The 20,550-nt window shown below is 40.3% G+C and overlaps 1 protein-coding gene across 1 annotated transcript in view; it reads left to right on the top strand.

Moving 5' to 3' along the window:
* Positions 1–20,550, top strand: part of LOC126277970 (dynein beta chain, ciliary-like) — a 694,172-nt gene that overhangs the window by 538,921 nt on the left and 134,701 nt on the right. The window contains exon 29 of the mRNA XM_049977623.1: positions 2,966–3,139. Coding sequence (XP_049833580.1) covers positions 2,966–3,139 — 174 coding nt within the window. The remainder of the gene's footprint in view (positions 1–2,965; positions 3,140–20,550) is intronic.

Genomic DNA, 20,550 nt, shown 5'->3' with positions numbered 1-20,550 from the left:
GTACAAACATTGAATATTCCAGAATATACAAACATTAAAAACATATTTCTAGAAGCTTCCAAAAATGATGAATTCTAAATAACAAATTGATGAAGGTTGAGTTTGAAATGGCATGCCAACCACTTCACCACAATGCATGCACCATAGTTAATGGCATTGCTCCCTCTTTTGGATAAACAGCGACCTACTGTTTTGGAAGTTCTCATTGGAGCTAGCTTCAACACAATGGATCTAGATCTTTTCAATGGTCCTCAAAATGGTGGATTTTCACATTTTGGTCATGTTGTTACTTTTTTGTTATGATAAGCATTGGCACTGCTTGACTATTGAGAAGGTCTTTAGTTTCTTTGAACTTCTGGACCACAGTAGGGCTTCATATGGAGGATATAGACATGTCTGTTCTTTTGTTTTTTGAAGAAGGGTCATAATGATTGACTTCGTGTGTGATGCTCAACAGTCAGTGAAGGATGTGGTACAGTCCAAAACTGGGGTTTGGTAATTTTTCTGATAGTCCTATATTCCATACAGACATAAAAATTTATACCTGGTCTGAATTTCACTGGCTGGTGCTTGACCTTATAGCATTCACAGTCTTTCTACTGTGTGTACAGGTTCCTTATGAAAGTCAACTGTCCTGTTTCTTTGGTCTTGGTGATGAGGTGTTTAACCTAGTCATCCTAAGCATTGTACAGTTGAAGCGGTGACTGTGATAACTAGTCTTGATTGGAAGCCTTTTCCATGATCAGAGGTCAACACAAGGAGCACTCTGTGTTACATAATTATGTCTTCTGCACGGAACGTTGAAATTTTTGAAGCTTCGGCAGACAGTACATCTTTTGGTGACATAATAACAGGTAAGGTACTAGTCAGAGCAGACTATTTTGCATTGATTCCCATTTGCCATTTCTGGAAGCCTTTCCAAGAGGCCGAGGCCAATTCCAAACGCGGTGGAATGGCACTGCTGCAGGCAGATTGAGACTAGATGTTCCAGAGGTAGTTGTAGTATGATTCTCTGTCATTGGCATTCCTCATAGTGGCTCACAGACCTGGCCAGTGATACTGCATCTGATTCTTTCTAGAGTCTTCATGAATGCTAAGTTGGATTGTCATGAAAACACTGAAGAATAGCTGGCCACAGATGTGCATTTTTGCCCCATTGGATCACAGTTCCTCTTATCCAGTACTCCATCAGTTGACTGGGATTCCCCTTTGAAGAGTTCCCCTTTCTTCAGGGGCTTCTTTGCTTTTCAGCTATGCTGGATTTTCCTTTGTTCAGCAGCCATGTCATTCAATGCAGCAATGACAGATGTCATCAGTGTTGCTGTGTTCTGTGAAAGGGTTCTTTGAAAGGCAATCACCATCCTTCTGTTGTGACTGCTTTTGTATACCATTGTGACATTGTACTCTTGAAGCTTCAGTGCCCGTCTTGGCATTTGATCTAATGGATCCTTCCAGCTATTCAGCCAACAGAGAGAATGGTCCTTTACAATGGCAAATGGTTTATCAGCTAAAAGTAGCCAGAATTTGTTGATGCCCCAAACAACTGCAAGCCACTCTTTCTCAGTTTTAGAGCAGTTTATCACATGCTAAGAGCATATTCTGAGAGCATAAGCAATCACCTCTTGAGCACCTTCCCGAATTTGTACTAGAACTGCTGTTGTTCCAAACCCATTTGTATCAATGTGAGGTTCTGTCTTGGCATTCTTGTCATACAATGCTGGAAATGAAGAGGATGTTAGTGCCTCCTTAAGGACAAGGAAAGATATTTCTTGCATGTTGTTCCAGTAAAATTTGTTGTTTCTTGCAATACTTCTTGCAAGAGTTCAGAAGTTTATGATGAGGTAGAAATCAGTTCAATCCAGGACTGAGCACTAATGTGAATGTTGAAAAATGTCATATTTCAACTGCTGTTACAATTCTTATCCTTGCTGGACAATGTGTTGTGGAGCATTGTTGTACGTGAACATGACACCATATAAAGAGACCTAGTTGTTTGCTTTGAAGACTTCTCAATTACCTTAATGCATCACTGTAAGCTTCACACTTAATTGTTCTTCCATGCTCCATAAAATCAACAGATGTGGTTCCTTTACCATATCAAAACACAGTAGTCATAATATTTCTGGGTGACAGTTTTAAGTGTGCTTTTTATAGGCTTGTTGGGTGAGGTGATATGACTTCACACCATCGATTGCAGTTTTGTCTGCACATTAACATAGAAAACCTAAGTCATGATTCTATTTAGCAGTCCATCACATCATAGTGAAAACAAAAGTCCAAAGAAGTCATCACCTTCTGAGATTTACGAGTCTTTGAATACAACAAGCACACAACTGTTATGTCCTGCATCACAATCTCTTGCAAAACATGCATAATGTATGAAAGTTGCTTGGCAGTTGCTGCTTTTCAGGAATTTTCTGTCAGTTTGCCAAACTAGTTTGTTGCTGACGGAAAGCCTTTTCTGTTATCTGAATTTCATCTCTCCATTCTCAAACAAATGACAATATTGATGCATAACACTTTGACACTTCACATTTTACTCTTATTGAGAACAAATTTCACAGAGTGTGTCAACTGTTTGGGGAGATTTTTGCGCCACTAAACACCACATCACTGAAAAGCTCTTGCATTTGGTAGGATTTTCAATTGTAGAGCTCATTTTGAGTGACTATTGTGGGCAAAAAAAAAAAAAAAAAAAAAAAAAACACCCTGTGGCTATTTATTTAACTACAAAGCACACCTGAGTACTGCGTAAGTAAGTATAATGACTGGTCTGTTGTCCTATTACTTCACATGCTACATGAAAATGCAATTTGTTCTTCAGATAGCTTCCTAATTAGAAGTACTGTCTCCTTCTAGAATGCCACTGTGGTGTTTCTTTTGTATAATTATGGCGTGTCATTGAATTATTTTACTTTATTTTTTATGATTTAAGGAATCTACTCAATGAGGTTTCTGTTTATAGCTGGTGGACCACAGAGTTGAATTTACTAAATGGTGGACAAATGAATTCAAAAGTATCAAATTACCTCCTCAAGGCACTGTTTTTAATTACTTCATAGATAATGAGACAAAAGCTTTCATGCCATGGACTGAAAAAGTCAAAAAGTTTGAACTTAACTATGATATCCCATTACAGGTAATATTTCTTTGTAATTTTAACTTTCTTGTTAATGTGCTCTACTTACTAATGCTGTGAGTTTAAAAGAACATTTGTCAATTTTTCACAACAGATGAACTTTTAACGTATTATTTGTGTCGGCGTACACAGTGTGCAAGTGTAATTGAAGAGATCAGAGTGTTTTTTTTTTTATAGTTTTAGCCACATTCACATGTTTGAATGAGTGTAAGGGCACTGATGACCTCACTGTTGAGCAGCCATAATCTCCAAACATCTTCATCATCATCATCATCATGTAGGGATCAGTGGAAAAAGTGGTTAACCCACAATCTAGTAAGAGTTAGCTTGAATGCATAAACTGTTGTGTTTTCAACATGCTGTTAACAAGTTTTCCCACATGTACTGCTGGAAAGAGCTTTCTAATACATAGCTTGTTTTGTCTTTTTGTACTTATCCTCTTGTCTTTCAATTTAGCCAAATATATAACAACATAGCAACTGAAAATCGACTCTGTGGCTTAGCAATTTCTTACACTGACCCCTCCAGTTTTAATTTTGTTTCTTTACATCTACGATATCCTCCCCAAGCTGCTGTACAGTGCAAGACATAAGGTACTTCATACTTCAGTTATATCTTTTGTATATGGAACTGATCTCACAACCCAGCACATCTGTAGGGTAATTCTCAGCCATTGATTTCTGCATGAATTTATAATATATGTCTGTCTTGTTAACTATAGACATTCTTTGTTTTTCACTCTATGTAAAATCTTGTTGCAGAAGTCCATGTTACAGTTTCATTTTTGTTGATGTATATGCAGTAAATGTGTTCTTTTCAATCAGATACTGCCTGAAAATTACTTTTCTAACAGGTTGTGGATCCAAACCCCTTTCCCCCCACTCCTCCATTGCCCCTACGACCATCCCTAATCCCCAGTGTGCTATTCTAAAAAACAAACCAAGAAAACAGTGGCTAGTGGAAATAAGTGGCAGCTTGCAGCAATACAGTGATTTCTCTAAATACCACTTAGTTGAAAAACAGATATAAAGAGGAAAATATAGTATGTGACAATTTGCTATGCAAACTTACCTACAATACAAATAATTGTGGGATTACATCACTGACAAAATAATGGCTGTAACTCAAATGTGCACAACAGGATCCAAAATTATACTGTCTGTTCATCTGTCAATATTTGTTTATCTGCAAGATACCACTACAGCTAAAGAAGTGGCGGACAAGCTAAAGCAAGTCTGCAGAGACTCTGGCCTCTTCTTACAAATCAGGTTATTAAAGATGCTGCTGTCAACCAGACTATTAAGTCTACCTCCCGCCTAAGACTTACAATAAAATTAGTTCTTGATCTTGAACCCTAGTCCATGCTGAACGGCTCTTTCTGAGTTTTGCAGGAACACTACAGGATATGGTATATTGCTACCTTAATATTCAATGAAATAATCAAAATTAACTACAATCTTCCAATCTAGGAGCTGTAATTTGGCATTGACGGACAACGTGAAGCACAAAATCTGAAATGGTCCCTACTAGTGGGACATAAATTTCTTAGTTCTGCCCGGTTTCATGGCAGTTTGCCATAACATTACATAATGTCCTACTTAGAGTAGCGGCATCCTAGCATTCTTTTGACTATGGAGCAATTGCATCCATGTTGTTGCTGCATTGTTGTACTGAACTCTCCTCCAAATGAACTTTAATCTCTTATCCAGGTTCTTCACTTTGCTGGAGTGTATTCCAGGTGGCAACTTCTCTATCTCAAAAAGGGTTCTCATTTGCAGCCATAAACAACCTCAAAGGAACTCAGCCCTATTGCTACATGTATCCTAAATTGTATTATGAAATTAAAAATGGCACTAGTACATCCCAGTCTGATTGTGAGCTGTTCATGCAATAATACAACATTTTGACAAGTGTTTTATGAATGTGTTCAAACATGACATTTTTCTTAGGGTGAAATGGCGCAATTCTCCTCTTCATTGGTTGGACATAAGGTCCTACCGCCTCAAGCAAAGTATGAAGAGCTGTATTTGGTCTTCATCCTTGCACTCTCTTATCAAATGGAAGACAATTTTGAAATTATTCGTCAACATCTTTCTTTTCATGTGACCAGATTCCCATGCCTGTTTTTAATTCCTCAGCAAGAACATTGTCTACTTGCATGATCTTAATTTTCACTCAGTGCATTTGCATTTTGGTTTAACTTCCTAGACTTGTGTTTGACTATATAGTCATATTCAATAAGTTTTAAGGTCCATCTAACAGGTATGCTGCTGGGATCATTTAAACATAAAAGCAATTGTAAAGCTGCATGATATGTAACTCCTGTGAATTGTTATCAATGTAGGTAACACCAAAAGTAATAAGTGCCAAAAACAAATGCCAGAAGTTCGTTTCCTAGGGTGTTGTAGTTTAGTTCAACTTGGTTCAGTTGACTTTATACATAACCAATTTGTTTTTCTTTACCATCTTGTATTTTACAGCTATGTTGCTATCATCACATGACAAGATTAAAGGCAGCACAAAATTCATATAAGTCAGGTGGGTGAACTTGTACGAATTTCTTTCAATCTGACACAGACAAAAGGAGTCCCCTTCTATAGTAATTTTGTGAGCAGTTTTGTGGTGGCTACATGGTTTTCCACAAGTAATTTGTTAATCTGAGAAATTATTGCATTTCTTTAACGTACCTCAGTGCGACAAAATTGTCCACTGTGTCCATTAACCATGGATCTGGTCCTACACCATCTGCCAAAATGAAGTGGACTTGATAGTTCACTTGTGAGTGCGGCAAAGTGCACTTTTCTAGTTTCAAATTTAGATTAGTATTACTAATACAAGTTACAAGATTTCCTAGTCATTCTGCATGTTCTATCATCATACTTGCAATGACAGTTATGTCATCCAGTGTTTTGGAGGCCAAATGGCCTTATTACATATTTGTAATACTCAGAGGGCACAACAAAAGCAGTCTTTTTGTGATCTGTTGTATGGGAATTTGATAGTAGCCAGAGCTAATATCTAAGGCAGTGAAGAATTTGAATTTGCAAAGGTGATCCAAAGTGTCATCAATCCTTGGAAGGAGATAAGTATCTGGTTTCATGATCTGATTAAACACTCTCATATCTCCACAAATACAGCAAGCCTTTTCCCCACTAGTGGTTTTATTTCTTCTTACTACAAGCTGCAAGTGATATGGTAAGCGATAAGGTTTATGGGATATAGTCCTAGCATCACCTGTAGAAATCTCATGGTACATTGAGAAGGTTGCTGCAAGTTGTTTATGTCCTTCAAACAAACTTGCAAATTTGACTAGATTGGGGCACAATACATCCTGATCTGCCTAACATAGGAGTTCAAGTTTCTTTTCAAGTTGCCCTGCTATAGTTGACGTAACTTAAGTAGCGTTTATGTAACTTGTTCTTTCAGGATGTTTCTTACCATGGGATGCTGTTATTTCATCAGTATTTACTTAATACACTTTGCACATATGGCACTCCAGTGAATTTTAACAACTCTGCTTCCAAAATTATGTACATTGGTAAAAATGTACCCTCTCCTGCCGTACTCGTGCAAGATTACTGCACTTCACATTCATCTGTTTACCATCTAAAATTTCATTTCTTATTAATGGGTCACTAAGAAAATATATTGCACTATGAATAAATATAGACATGGATTGGGGAAATTTTTTAAAATTTTGCACAGCTGTGGCATGTCAGGCACTATGAACAAAGTTAGAGACATGTGGGGAGTACTCAAGGGCAATACAGGGCACTGACGTGCTTTGAAAAACATATATGTTACATGTGAAATTTAAAATTTTCCCGGCAAACTAAATATTCAAAAAGATTCTGGGCTTGCAGCCAGTTGTCGTTAGCTTCTATCCACGATATTTCAACTGGACAACTGCCAGCCATCCTCAGGTGAGCCATATATAGCATGCAGCGTGCAGCGAGTATTCCGCACATGCGTCAAAATAATATTGACAGACAAACCACACCACCTACCAACAGCGCCCTCACTGGTGGGACTGCAGAACTCAGGTGTCTTCGGCGTTGTCAATTGCCATGGCCATTGGAGTAGTCTGACGTCTTCGTCTGGAGCAGATCTTAGAGATGATGGGGTTCCATGCATTATCTAGCTGGTAGCCATTGTCATGGTTGATAAGATTGTCTGTCATGCGAATTTCCACTGATTCTTTTATGATGGAGTCCCAAAAGGATGTTGCTGTGGCCAAAATTGTTGTCTTGTCATACTCCATTGAGTGTCCAGTGGAAATGCAATGCTCAGCAATTGCAGACTTGCTAGGCTGCAAAAGGCGAGTACAGCATTGATGTTCAGTGCAACATTCTTCTACTTTTCGCAATATTTGTCCTATATATGACATGCCACATTGACAAGGTATTTTATAAATTCCCCGCTTCCGCAATACCAGATCGTCTTTCACTGATCCCAGCAGGTCAGAAATCTTTGATGGCGGACGGAAAATCACTTTCACTTCAAAACCGTGAAGGATTTTTGCAATTTTGAAGGAAATATTGCCAACAATGGGAAGAAAAGCTAAAGATTTAGTAGGTGTGTGCTCTTCTTTCTCCACTCCCTGTTTCTTTGGCTTAATTGCAAGTGCCTTGCTAATTTGCTGGGTAGAATATCCATTCTCTTTTAAAACCCTCTTCAGGTGGGCAAGCTCTTCAGACAAACTATCTGCATCCCACACTACATGAGCTCTGTGTAAAAGTGTTTTAAGTACACTCATTGTTTGCAATGGGTGATGGCAGCTGGACGAATTTAAATACAAATCAGTATGTGTGGGCTTTTGATAAACCGAATGCCCCAGAGAGCCATCACTCTTCCGTCTAACTTGCACATCCAAGAAAAGGAGGGTACCATTTTCCTCTAATTCCATGGTAAACCAAATGTTCTCATGAATGGAGTTGAGGTGATCTAAAAACTCCATTAATTTTTCTCTCCATGAGGCCACACTACGAAAGCGTTATCCATGTACCTCCAAAAAACAGTTGGTTTGAGGGCTGCTGAATCAAGTGCTCTCTCCTCAAAATCCTCCATAAAAAGGTTGGCCACCAAGGGAGACAAAGGGCTACCCATGGCGATGTCGTCAATCTGTTTAAAATATTCTTGGATGAACATAAAATATGTTGAGGAGAGAGCATGGCAAAACAAAGCAATGATTCCCACCTGAAACTTATTGCCAATCAGTGCCAAGGAGTCTGCAAGAGGTACCTTTGTAAAAAGAGACACCACATCAAAACTACCTAAAAGATCAGAAGTACTTACGCGGGGAGCACAGAGGCTCAAAGTAAGCAGTCATATCACCATTCTGTCCATATCTGGAACTGGAGAGAATGACGATTGTTTCAGTTACAGGACAACTGCAGTGACCATCTGCTGGTGAATTTTGATGGCCAACTGGCCCACTGAATCAGCTGCCAAGTTCTGCTCTTTGGACGTGCTAAGCTGTGTTAAGGCAGGTTTGAAATTTGCTGCTGTATCGTTGTAAGGAGCAAGAGGGTAACCAGCCTTCAATCTCAGGGCATTGTCATCCAATGGACTGTAAGCTTCCGTCTGTAAGGGCAGAATGGAGATGTGATCTCACAGCCTCCTGGGTTTGAGGCTGTCCTCAGTCACTGAACAAGCTGCCCTGGGTGGGCATCTTGAGCTGCTGAGGCTCTGGCTGCTGGCTGTTACCCTTCAGTGGTCTACATGGTGACCACAAGAAGTGCTTGAGGGAATAGCCAGCCATGTTCTGGAAGGCAGGTAGGGGACTTCCAGCTCATCCAACACAACCTGCCCGCTATACCATCTGGACCGGGACAGAACCCATTACATCATGAGGATGGAGTGACCAGCAGATTCCAGTTCTGACATTTGTGCTGACAAATGCATACATGTTGCGCCACCATCATCTGGATTAACAGAGGCACTGTGTATTCCTCAGCAGAATAGAAGTCACTGCCAAACTTGTCTGAGGCTCTGAGGTTGAGGTATCGTAACAGATATCTCCTATAATAGCTAACACTGCTTATCTCCATGTCTGTTCACTAGCCCTTTTACGAGGACATCGGATGGCTTACTATTTCTGAGGCCTTCCACATAATTGTCATAACTGTGTGCCTCTCCATACAACTTTAGGTTAGCAACTCCTACCAACACTTTGTCACTCCTTGTGGACAGCTTCCATACATCTGTTAAATTTTGTATGAAAGTGTGGACATTTCTACCTGGTTTGCCCATGAAGGTGGCTGTGAGCAAACCCATTGCAGTGTCATTTACAGGGCAGTATGGAACCGGCACTAGTAACCCTGGAAATAGGGAAGTGATGGTAGCTGTGGGCGCAGTGCTATTTTGCAGTGTTGCAATTACTAATGCTTTACTAAGGCACCTTTTCAGATCTTCATTCTCCAAAAGGAGTTGACCAAGCCTTGGTTGCATGTCAGGATCCATCTCCAGCTGTCCCTGTGACATGGTGGGCATCACTTTAAACTACATAGATCAAATCAAACAAAAAGTCTTCAGTGGCAGCTTTTGGGCAGCATTTGATCCCAGCAGCATCTTCTCCCTCAAAGCAAAGCTTGTGACTTAAGTTTGTTGATCAGTGAATGGCATGGCAGCAGCAAGCAGCAACACAGTGGCTGGACCCCATATCAGGACAACACTGGATCATCATACACTCAATGTGACCTTGTGTGAAGGCGGCAGAGGTGCAAGACAAGATCGATTGGCCTCACACAACTGCAGAGGTGACGGCAGCTCTGGGTAGACAGGGCAGGCAGGGCTGGATTGCCCTGATAATGGTTTTGTGCATCCACCTCTGGCTTAGTAATTTGTGTGTGGCACCTCAAAACTGGAATTTGGCATCCTGTTTTCGATGCCATTTCTACACCCTCTTAGAGGTATAGTCAAGATTGGAAAGTAGTCTGTGTTTGTAATTAATAGATAGTGCCGAGATTTAGATAAAGAAAATGTTTACGCAGGAGAATCATATATTGTTGGACCATATATTGTTGGACCATCACACAGACTCCCACATGGAGGACATAGTAATAAGCATCCCTGGCATAGAGAAGCAACTGAAAAAGTTGAAAACAAATGAGCCACCAGATCTGGATGGAATACAAATTCAGATTTCCAAAGAGTGCTCCATGTCATTTGCTCATTACTTAGCTGGAAATTATCACGAATCTCTCCTCCAGTGCAAAGTCCCAAGAAATTGGAAAAAGTGCACACATACCTCTTATATGTAAGAAGGGTAAAAGAACCGACCCACAGAATTACAGTCTAACATCCGTAAATCGGTTTGTAGTAGAATTTTTGAACATATCTGTTCAAATATGATAAAGCTTCTTGATATGGAAAAGCTCCTGTCCATAAGGACACCAGCTTCATACATCATCACCTCACACAAAAACTCAGCTTGCCCTACCCTTTTTTCACATAATATCCTTAGAATTATGAATAAAGGTCAAGAGGTGGATTCCATATGCTAGATTTATGATAAGTATTTGACATGGTGCACTGCTGCAGATTGTTAACAAAGGTGTGAGTATGTGGAATAGATTCCCAGATATGTGAATGACTTGAAGACTTCTTAAGTAATGGGTCACGGTGCATTGTCCTCAATGACAAGTATTAGTCAGAAGTATGAAGAACACAAAGTTATTGATTCCCAAAGCAGACAACTGGCACATAATAAGTTATTGTGATGCAGACTGATGTCAACCAGTTGATTGCTGTCACATCAGCTGATAGGTGATGCATGAAAAAGTGGCCTTTTGTAAAATTTTAATAATAAAAATTACTCACATAGAAGACCTGGGGTGCACTTTGTACAGAGCATTGCAGTTTGAAAATTGTAACCGCTGGGAGCAGTATGCTTCATGTGTCAGGCCTAATTTAAGGAGAGTAAGTGAAAAAACAAATCTTTTTGATTCTGATAAAAGATAGAGAACTGGCCTTCAAAAATTTTGTTCAAAATTCTGACTACCAGCTTCAGAAGATACTTCCCATCTGCTATGTAAAAACTGAAGCACACATTCCAGTATTACATCAGAAATTCAGTGCAGGCAGCAGGCATTTCATATCAGATCTAGTCAATATGCCCTAGTAAATAATGTCTTTTAGCTTTATCAAGAGAAAAAAAAGAGGGTCCAATTTGGTAAACAGGCCAGCCCAAATAGAAGTCTCCTTTGTTCAAACCAGCCATTGGAAATGGTTGGTGATGTGCAAGTTGCAGTACATTGTGCAGTATCATATTGATGCCACATGTTTCTCCTGACCTGCAGTGGAATGTCATCTAATATCTGGAAGTTTGGCTGTTGGGAAGATGAGATACATTTGACAATCTATTCTATGAAAACAGAGCCTACGATCTAATGGTTCACAATTCCATGTCACATATTTACTCACCTAGATTAGGATGTAGATGAAGATGAAATGGGAGATACGATACTGCGTGAAGAGTTTGACAGAGCACTGAAAGACCTGAGTCGAAACAAGGCCCGGGGAGTAGACAACATTCCATTGGAACTACTGACGGCCTTGGGAGAGCCAGTCCTGACAAAACTCTACCATCTGGTGAGCAAGGTGTATGAGACAGCCGAAATTCCCTCAGACTTCAAGAAGAATATACTAATTCCAATCTCAAAGAAAGCAGGTGTACACAGATGTGAAAATTACCAAACTATCAGTTTAATAAGTCACAGCTGCAAAATACTAACGAGAATTCTTTACAGATGAATGGAAAAACTGGTAGAAATATTGGAACACGTGAGGCAATACTGACCCTATGACTTATCTTAAAAAATAGATTAAGTAAAGGCAAACCTACATTTGTAGCATTTGTAGACTTAGAGAAAGCTTTTGACAATGTTGACTGGAATACTCTCTTTTAAATTCTAAAGGTGGCAAGGGTAAAATACAGGGAGCGAAAGGCTATTTACAATTTGTTCAGAAACCAGATGGCAGTTATAAGAGTTGAGGGGCATGAAAGGGAAGCAGTGGTTTGGAAGGGAGTGAGACAGGGTTGTAGCCTATCCCCGATGTTATTCAATCTGTATATTGAGCAAGCAGTAAAGGAAACAAAAGAAAAATTCGGGGTTGGTATTAAAATCCACAGAGAAGAAATAAAAACTTTGAGGTTCGCTGATGACATTGTAATTCTGTCAGAGACAGCAAAGGACTTGGAAGAGCAGTTGAATGGAATGGACAGTGTCTTGAAAGGGGCGTATAAGATGAACATCAACAAAAGCAAAACGAGGATAATGGAATGTAGTCGACTTAAGTCGGGTGATGCTGAGGGAATTAGATTAGGAAATGAGACACTTAAAGTAGTAAAGAAGTTTTGCTATTTGGGGAGCAAAATAACTGATGATGGTCAAAGTAGAGTGGATATAAAATGTAGACTGGCAATGGCAAGGAAAGTGTTTCTGAAGAAGAGAAATTTGTTAATGTCGAGTATAGATTTAAGTGTCAGGAAGTTGTTTCTGAAAGTATTTGTATGGAGTGTAGCCATGTATGGAAGTGAAACAGGGACAATAAATAGTTTGAACAAGAAGAGAATAGAAGCTTTCGAAATGTGGTGCTGCAGAAGAATGCTGAAGATTAGATGGGTAGATCACGTAATTAATGAGGAGGTATTGATTATGATTGGGGGGGGGGGGGGGGGGGGGAGAAGTTTGTGGCACAACTTGATTAGAAGAAGGGACCGTTTGGTAGGACATTCCTGAGGCATCAAGGGATCACAAATTTAGCATTGGAGGGCAGTGTGTGTGTATGGGGGAGAGGTAAAAATTGTAGAGGGAGACCAAGAGATGAATACACTAAGCAGATTCAGAAGTATGTAGGTTGCAGTAGGTACTGGGAGATTCAAGGAGCTTGCACAGGATAGATTAGCATGGAGAGCTGCATCAAACCAGTCTCAGGACTGAAGACCACAACAACAACAACAACAACAACAACATGCTTTGTCTCAGCCATATGATATGTTGTTAACTTTACTGCTTCCATCATTGGTATTCGACCAGTGACTTTTCATTTTCATATTTAACGGTTAGAATGGCATCCTTATTTTAGTGCAATTATGGCTCTAGGAACCTCTCTGAATGAATGCTCATCCAAAACAGTCTTCAATGACAGCTGAACTGTGAATGACTAAATTGCTACATGGAGACTCAGTTGTACTGACTTCACTTAACAAAGTCTTACTGTTAAATAATTGTGAAACAAATATGCACTTCAGACTTACAATGTATTATACATTTGGTATATGGTAATGTAAAAATAAAATTGTTTAGAGATTTCTTGGAACACCACATCCTGTCTATCCTTACATAAAATTTATTATGCAACTCAGAGAAGTATCTGGAATATACACTCCTGGAAATGGAAAAAAGAACACATTAACACCGGTGTGTCAGGCCCACCATACTTGCTCCGGACACTGCGAGAGGGCTCTACAAGCAATGATCACACGCACGGCACAGCGGACACAACAGGAACCGCGGTGTTGGCCGTTGAATGGTGCTAGCTGCGCAGCATTTGTGCACCGCCGCCGTCAGTGTCAGCCAGTTTGCCGTGGCATATGGAGCTCCATCGCTGTCTTTAACACTGGTAGCATGCCGCAACAGCGTGGACGTGAACCGTATGTGCAGTTGACAGACTTTGAGCGAGGGCGTATAGTGGGCATGCGGGAGGCCGGGTGGAGGTACCACCGAATTGCTCAACACGTGGGGCGTGAGGTCTCCACAGTACAACGATGTTGTCGCCAGTGGTCGGCAGAAGGTGCACGTGCCCGTCGACCTGGGACCGGACCGCAGCAACGCACGGATGCACGCCAAGACCGTAGGATCCTACGCAGTGCCGTAGGGGACCGCACCGCCACTTCCCAGCAAATTAGGGACACTGTTGCTCCTGGGGTATCGGCGAGCCATTCGCAACCGTCTCCATGAAGCTGGGCTACAGTCCCGCACACCGTTATGCCGTCTTCCGCTCACGCCCCAACATCGTGCAGCCCGCCTCCAGTGGTGTTGCGACAGGCATGAATGGAGGGACGAATGGAGACGTGTCGTCTTCAATGATGAGAGTCGCTCCTGCCTTGCTGCCAATGATGGTCGTATGCGTGTTTGGCACCGTGCAGGTGAGCGCCACAATCAGGACTGCATACGACCGAGGCACACAGGGCCAACACCCGGCATCATGGTGTGGGGAGCGATCTTCTACACTGGCCGTACCCCTCTGGTGATCGTCGAGGGGACACTGAATAGTGCACGGTACATCCAAACCGTCATCGAACCCATCGTTCTACCATTCCTAGACCGGCAAGGGAACTTGCTGTTCCAACAGGACAATGCACATCCGCATGTATCCCGTGCCACCCAACGTACTCTAGAAGGTGTAAGTCAACTACCCTGGCCAGCAAGATCTCCGGATCTGCCCCCCATTGAGCATGTTTGGGACTGGATGAAGCGTCGTCTCACGCGGTCTGCACGTCCAGCACGAACGCTGGTCCAACTGAGGCGCCAGGTGGAAATGGCATGGCAAGCCGTTCCACAGGACTACATCCAGCATCTCTACGATCGTCTCCATGGGAGAATAGCAGCCTGCATTGCTGCGAAAGGTAAATATACACTGTACTAGTGCCGACATTGTGCATGCTCTGTTGCCTGTGTCTATGTGCCTGTGGTTCTATCAGTGTGATCATGTGATGTATCTGACCCCAGGAATGTGTCAATAAAGTTTCCCCTTCCTGGGACAATGAATTCACGGTGTTCTTATTTCAATTTCCAGGAGTGTATTTTAACAATGGGTTAGGAAAGAGAAGAGTAGATGGATCCCTGAACAACACAGTTCACAGAAAATTGGCACACACAAACCTCTACCTCCATGCCTCCGGTCATTGTCACTTTCAGCAAAGAATGGTTATTCTGAGAGTGCTAGCAACTACAACTATTGCAGTGTCAGACAGGAATTACCTACCGGTAACTCAAAAATTGCTCTACCTTCAACTGGTTTCTCAAATGAATGTACAGGGTGATTATAATTAAACATTCAAACCACTGTAGAAATAACACCACTGGCCAGAATGACGTCAATTGCAACAGAATATTATCGGAAAAGGGGGGAAATATATGGCAGAAGAAAAATAAATAGTTACAAAATGTAGCAATAGATGGTGCTGTACATATCATAATTTAATAGTGGTCACTACAAGTGACGAATGAATCAAACAACAATGTCTAAGGTGTACATTTGATGTTAAACAAACTGTACTACTCAGTGTGTAAGGGTGTACAGGTGTGATACTGTTAGTTAAGTAAGTCCATCCACCATGGCAAGGTCATATCACATCAGATGGGAAAAATTGGTTTTTAATCGTCCTGAGACCAAAAACTGCATAAAAAGCATCACTCACATCGGTTTTTAACTGGCCTGAGGCCAAAACCTGCAAAAAGCATAAATCAAAATCAAATCAGATTATTAATTTCCATGTGACTGGCGCGAAACATGTTCAATATGCTGTCCAACATTTTCTGCAACAAATTGAAATCGAGAAACAGCATATTCCACAACTAATCGAAGTGCTTCTGGTGTCACATTCAGAATGTGTTGTGCAATGCATGCCTTCAATGCAGCTAAGTTTGCAATTGGAACACTAAACACAATGTTAAAATGGAGATTGGTTCACTGAAAAGATTGCTCTATGCTCTTCTGGTGGAAAAGTGTTGTTATTCTGTCGATGAATTCATTGAGGACAGCTTCACAGTCTGAACACAGGGATTGTATTACTTGTACTATTTTATGTACATTTGTAGCTGTAACTTAGAAATGTAAAATATAATGTAAACTATTGTATTTCTCTCAAAAAAGTAAAAAAAGTTTCTTTTATAAACCTTGACACGTCTCCTGTACATCAAATCAAATGATTTGAAAATTGTACGTAATGAGATGAATAAATCACATATCACATAACATCTTTTAGATTTCCCTACAGCCAAAACTCACATGGATTAAGATCAAGTGATTGGGATGGCCAGGCTGTAGGGATGAGGCAGCTGATACGCCTAGCATTTCTGAAATGGTGCTTCAGCAGCTGCTTAACTGAATTTTCAATGTGAGGAAGTGTACCATCTTGCATAAAAATGATCCCATTCACACATCCCTGCTGTTGGAGAGCTGGAATGAGATGGGTGTGCAAAAGACATTCATAGCACTTACCAGTTATGGTGCAGGTAACAGGACCAGAAACACCTAACTTTTCGAAAAATTATGGCCCTGTGATAAATGATGCCATTAACCAGCACCACACAGTGACCTTTTCAGGATGAAGTGGTACTGGTTGATTTGCATGTAGATCTTCCAGTGCCCTTATTTGAGAAAGTGTATTGACATATCCTGTCAGATGGAAGTGGGCTTCATCTATCGACAATATCTTCCACAGCCAATCATTGTCCACTTCCATGCAACCAAGTAATTCTAAATCAAAGGTCTCTTTTGCTGACACGTCAACAGGAAGCAACTTGTGCACGAGTAATTTTGAATGGGTAGAAAAGAAGGATGTTTTGTTAAGATTTTACACACCGTGCTCATGTGTATGTCTAAAGTTCGGGCAATTCATGAACTACATGTTTGCACAGTACCACTCATCTCCTCCTGCGTCGCTGTGGCCACTGCTTGCATTGACATTGAATCAATTCGTTTCCTCCCTCTACCAGGCTGCACACCAAAAGAACCTGTCTTTCGAATTTCCGAATCATTTTCTCCTAACCCACAGCAGTCAACAGACCAACACCTTCCTTCAAACCCTTCTGTGTCCAGAACTTCTGCAGAGCAACATGTGCACAGTCATCATTCTTGTAATTCCGCTTTACAAGCAAAGAGCGATCCTGCATTGAGATAGTCAAAGTGAATGTCGCAGGCGCGAAAGGAGGAAAAGCCTTGTACCTGGCGTGTTTATACCAACTTCAGTGGGTTGTGCGCATGACAAGTGTTTTCATTTACATATTCTGACACATACAGTGGCATCTATTGATCAATTTTCACACTATTTTTTTTCATCTGCCACACATTTTCCCTCTTCTCCAATAATATTCTGTTGCAATTAAACCTCATTCTGGCCAGTGGTGTTATTTCTACAGCATTTTGAAAGTTTAATTATAATCACCCTGTACATACAAAACAAGTTGAGCAAGTTGGCACAAATTAACAACTTGCATGGAAGAAATAAAGGTCAAGAAAGAGAACGAAAGGGTTGTTTATTCACCAGTTATTGACATCGTCTCAAGGAAAAGGCGTAGGCTGAATCTGGGACAACTGATTAAAATAGTTTACGATAGGACCAAAGGACATCTAACATAGCAAACTAGAAACACACCAACTGCTATGATTGTGTTCCTATTAACATTTTACCATTCTATCTGACAAAGTCAGTCAAGATACATAGTAAATGTGGTGTATCTTATGTTAATGCTCAGGTACGAAAATTAGGACTGTTTCTACAACCGTATCCATACAACTCATGATGGAGAGAGACATAATGTAGATAGCACTTATCATGATGGAGAACACGTAGGACACTTGGCAGACTCATGTCACTTCCATTAGAACATTAATTTCATCCTCTTTATCGGTCACTTGTTTGGTACTGTTGCATTTTCTAGGTATTAGACTTCCATTTTCCCATAATTGATTGTAGAGATTCACAAATAATTGTTGAGATGGTTGATATCTAGAAGGATATTGCTACATGCGCAGAGCACAACAATGAACATTCTTTCCATATTCTTCATACACCATTAACATGTTGGCTTTTTAAGCATTGGTATATATCACCTTCCACCACATCCTACTTCTTGAACTATCACAAAGTGACTGTCATAGAAGTGTAATGTAAAGGAATCATACATATGACCATCATAGCCTCATAACAGAGGGGCTGAATGGAGCAAACAGCAGTCTAGGAGGAACATCAGTACAATTTTTGCTTTCTGTACATTTCTTCAGTGAAGACACACTTGCTCAGTATGAGCCAGAAACATTGTAGGCCAACTAACTGTAGAAGCCAAATATTAGCTGTATGGTAAATATTTTCTCTGTAGATTCTGGTCTTAATTTATCCATGTCAATCTCCATTTTATGATGACCATTGCCGAGCTGTAACCTTCTCTGTCTGCTGTGCCTACTCTGGCTGCTCTTTGCCATTATGTAGTCACTGAAAACTTAATTACCTAACTAAAAGTAACACTGAATCTCAGAAAATTTCAGAATATTCCTTAATGCAACACCTTATTTTCTTTGATAAACATATATGATCTTGCCTTATGTTTCAGGTAACACATTAAACCTATTATTCTTGGCAGTTAGAATATCTTTGTATTACATTATTCTTATTTCACTAAGTTGGTTCACCCTTCAACACAGTTCATATTTCATATTTTTTAAATTCACTTTGAAGGGCACAAATATATTCAGAAATTCTGGTGTTCTTCAGCACTGTCTGTTGATAAATTGGGAAATGTTATTTCTGATCGCTTCTTAACTTGTATTATGACTATCTGCTGCACCCTACTTTCTTGTTCGACCAAATATTATTTTGCCTTCTGTTACAGATAATACACTAAACTTATTTATGACAGTTTGAATGTCTTTGTCTTACATTATTTCCATTCCACAAAATAAGTCCTCTTTTTAACACAGTTAGCTCATGTTTCATAATTGCACAAATCTACTAATAAATTCCAGTGCTTTCCAACATAGTCTGCTGATCAGTGGGAGAAAGTCCTTTATTCCCTTTTTACTTTGCCATTGCAGTTGTCCCAATGAAATGCCAAACTGTAAAATTCACATACTGTCCCCAAATTGATAAATCTGATGGCAACATCTTACCTTGTGAAACAAAATATGAAAGTTACATTGGTGGAGCACATGAGACTACATTGCCCATATTTTGAAATGGTAGGTGACATGAAACTCCTTGGGAGACAAGGCACATTACTAATGTCTTTTAGGTGCAGAATTAAGTCTTCATACACATTCATTGTCCCAGAAAATTAACCATTTACAATAATTTTCTGTGATTCACTGCCATTCTAGTGGATAATTATTGAGAGTTGATGTGAACTTATATCATACACAGTGTTTGTTATAGTGGTGACTACTTCATCCTGTAAGCTGATTTATTTATTTTTAAGGTATATTTTTTTCATTTTTTGTGTAATGTTATTACAAGACTAATCAAACAATGGAATGTAACAATACCAGAGTAGGAAAGTTGCTACTCACCATTTAGCAGAGATGCTGAGCCGCAATAGGCACAACAAAAAGATTCACACAATTAAAGCTTTCAGCCATTAAGGCCTTTGTCAGCAGTACACACACACACACACACACACACACACACACACACACACACACACACACACATAAACGCAATTTGCACACACGTATGCAGTCTCAGAGAGTTGAGACCACACTGCGAACAGTAGCACCAGTGCATGATGGGAGTGGTGATTGGGTGGGGGTAAGGAGGCGGCTGGGGCGGGGAGGGGGAGAGATAGTATGGTAGGAGGAAAGGAGATAAATAAAAATAAAAATAAAATAAATTAAAAGACTGGGTGTGGCGGTGAAATGACTGCTGTGTAGTGCTGGAATAGTAAAAGGGAGGGGGCTGGTTGGGTGAGGATAGTGACTAACTGACTCTCTTGCACTCTGTCTAAACTGCAACACTCCCACCATACTATCCCTCCCCCTCCCCCCCCCCCCCCCCAGCCTCCTCCATACCCCCACCCAGTGACCACTCCCATCATGCACTGGTGCTGCTGTTCGCAGTATGGTCTCAGCTCTCTGAGACTGCATACGTGTGTGCAAGTTGTGTTTATGTGTGTGTGTGTGTGTGTTGTGTGTGTGTGTGTGTGTGTGTGTGTGTGTGTGTGTGTGTGTGTGTGGCTGACAAAGGCCTTAATGGCAGAAAGCTTTAATTGTGTGAATCTTTTCGTTGTGCCTATTGCGACTCAGCATCTCCTCTATATGGTGAGTAGCAACTTTCCTTCTCTGGTACTGTTATTAAAAGACTGTAGCATATTTAGTAATTGTACATATTAATGAAGCTTATTTTCCTTATAGGTTGCAGCACTTACCTTAGATTTTAGATTTTACAGAACTTATGAAGCTAAAAGGAGTGTGTGATTGAACAGAATTTACTGTAATATTATGATTGGTTCCAATTTTCAAAATTTCTTGACTACCAGCATTGGCATCTTGTTCATATATGGCAACAGACATCTGCCTGCTTTTTTGTCATCAAACAAATTTATGTAGTCATAAATTTTACTGCCTTTTAAAACCTTACTTTTTATTATAATATCAGAGCTGTGTGGCATTTAATGGCAGAGCTGTATCTC

Source organism: Schistocerca gregaria, chromosome 6 (assembly GCF_023897955.1).
Source record: "Schistocerca gregaria isolate iqSchGreg1 chromosome 6, iqSchGreg1.2, whole genome shotgun sequence".
NCBI classification, from domain to species: domain Eukaryota; kingdom Metazoa; phylum Arthropoda; class Insecta; order Orthoptera; family Acrididae; genus Schistocerca; species Schistocerca gregaria.
This window is presented reverse-complemented; position numbering and strand designations above follow the sequence as displayed.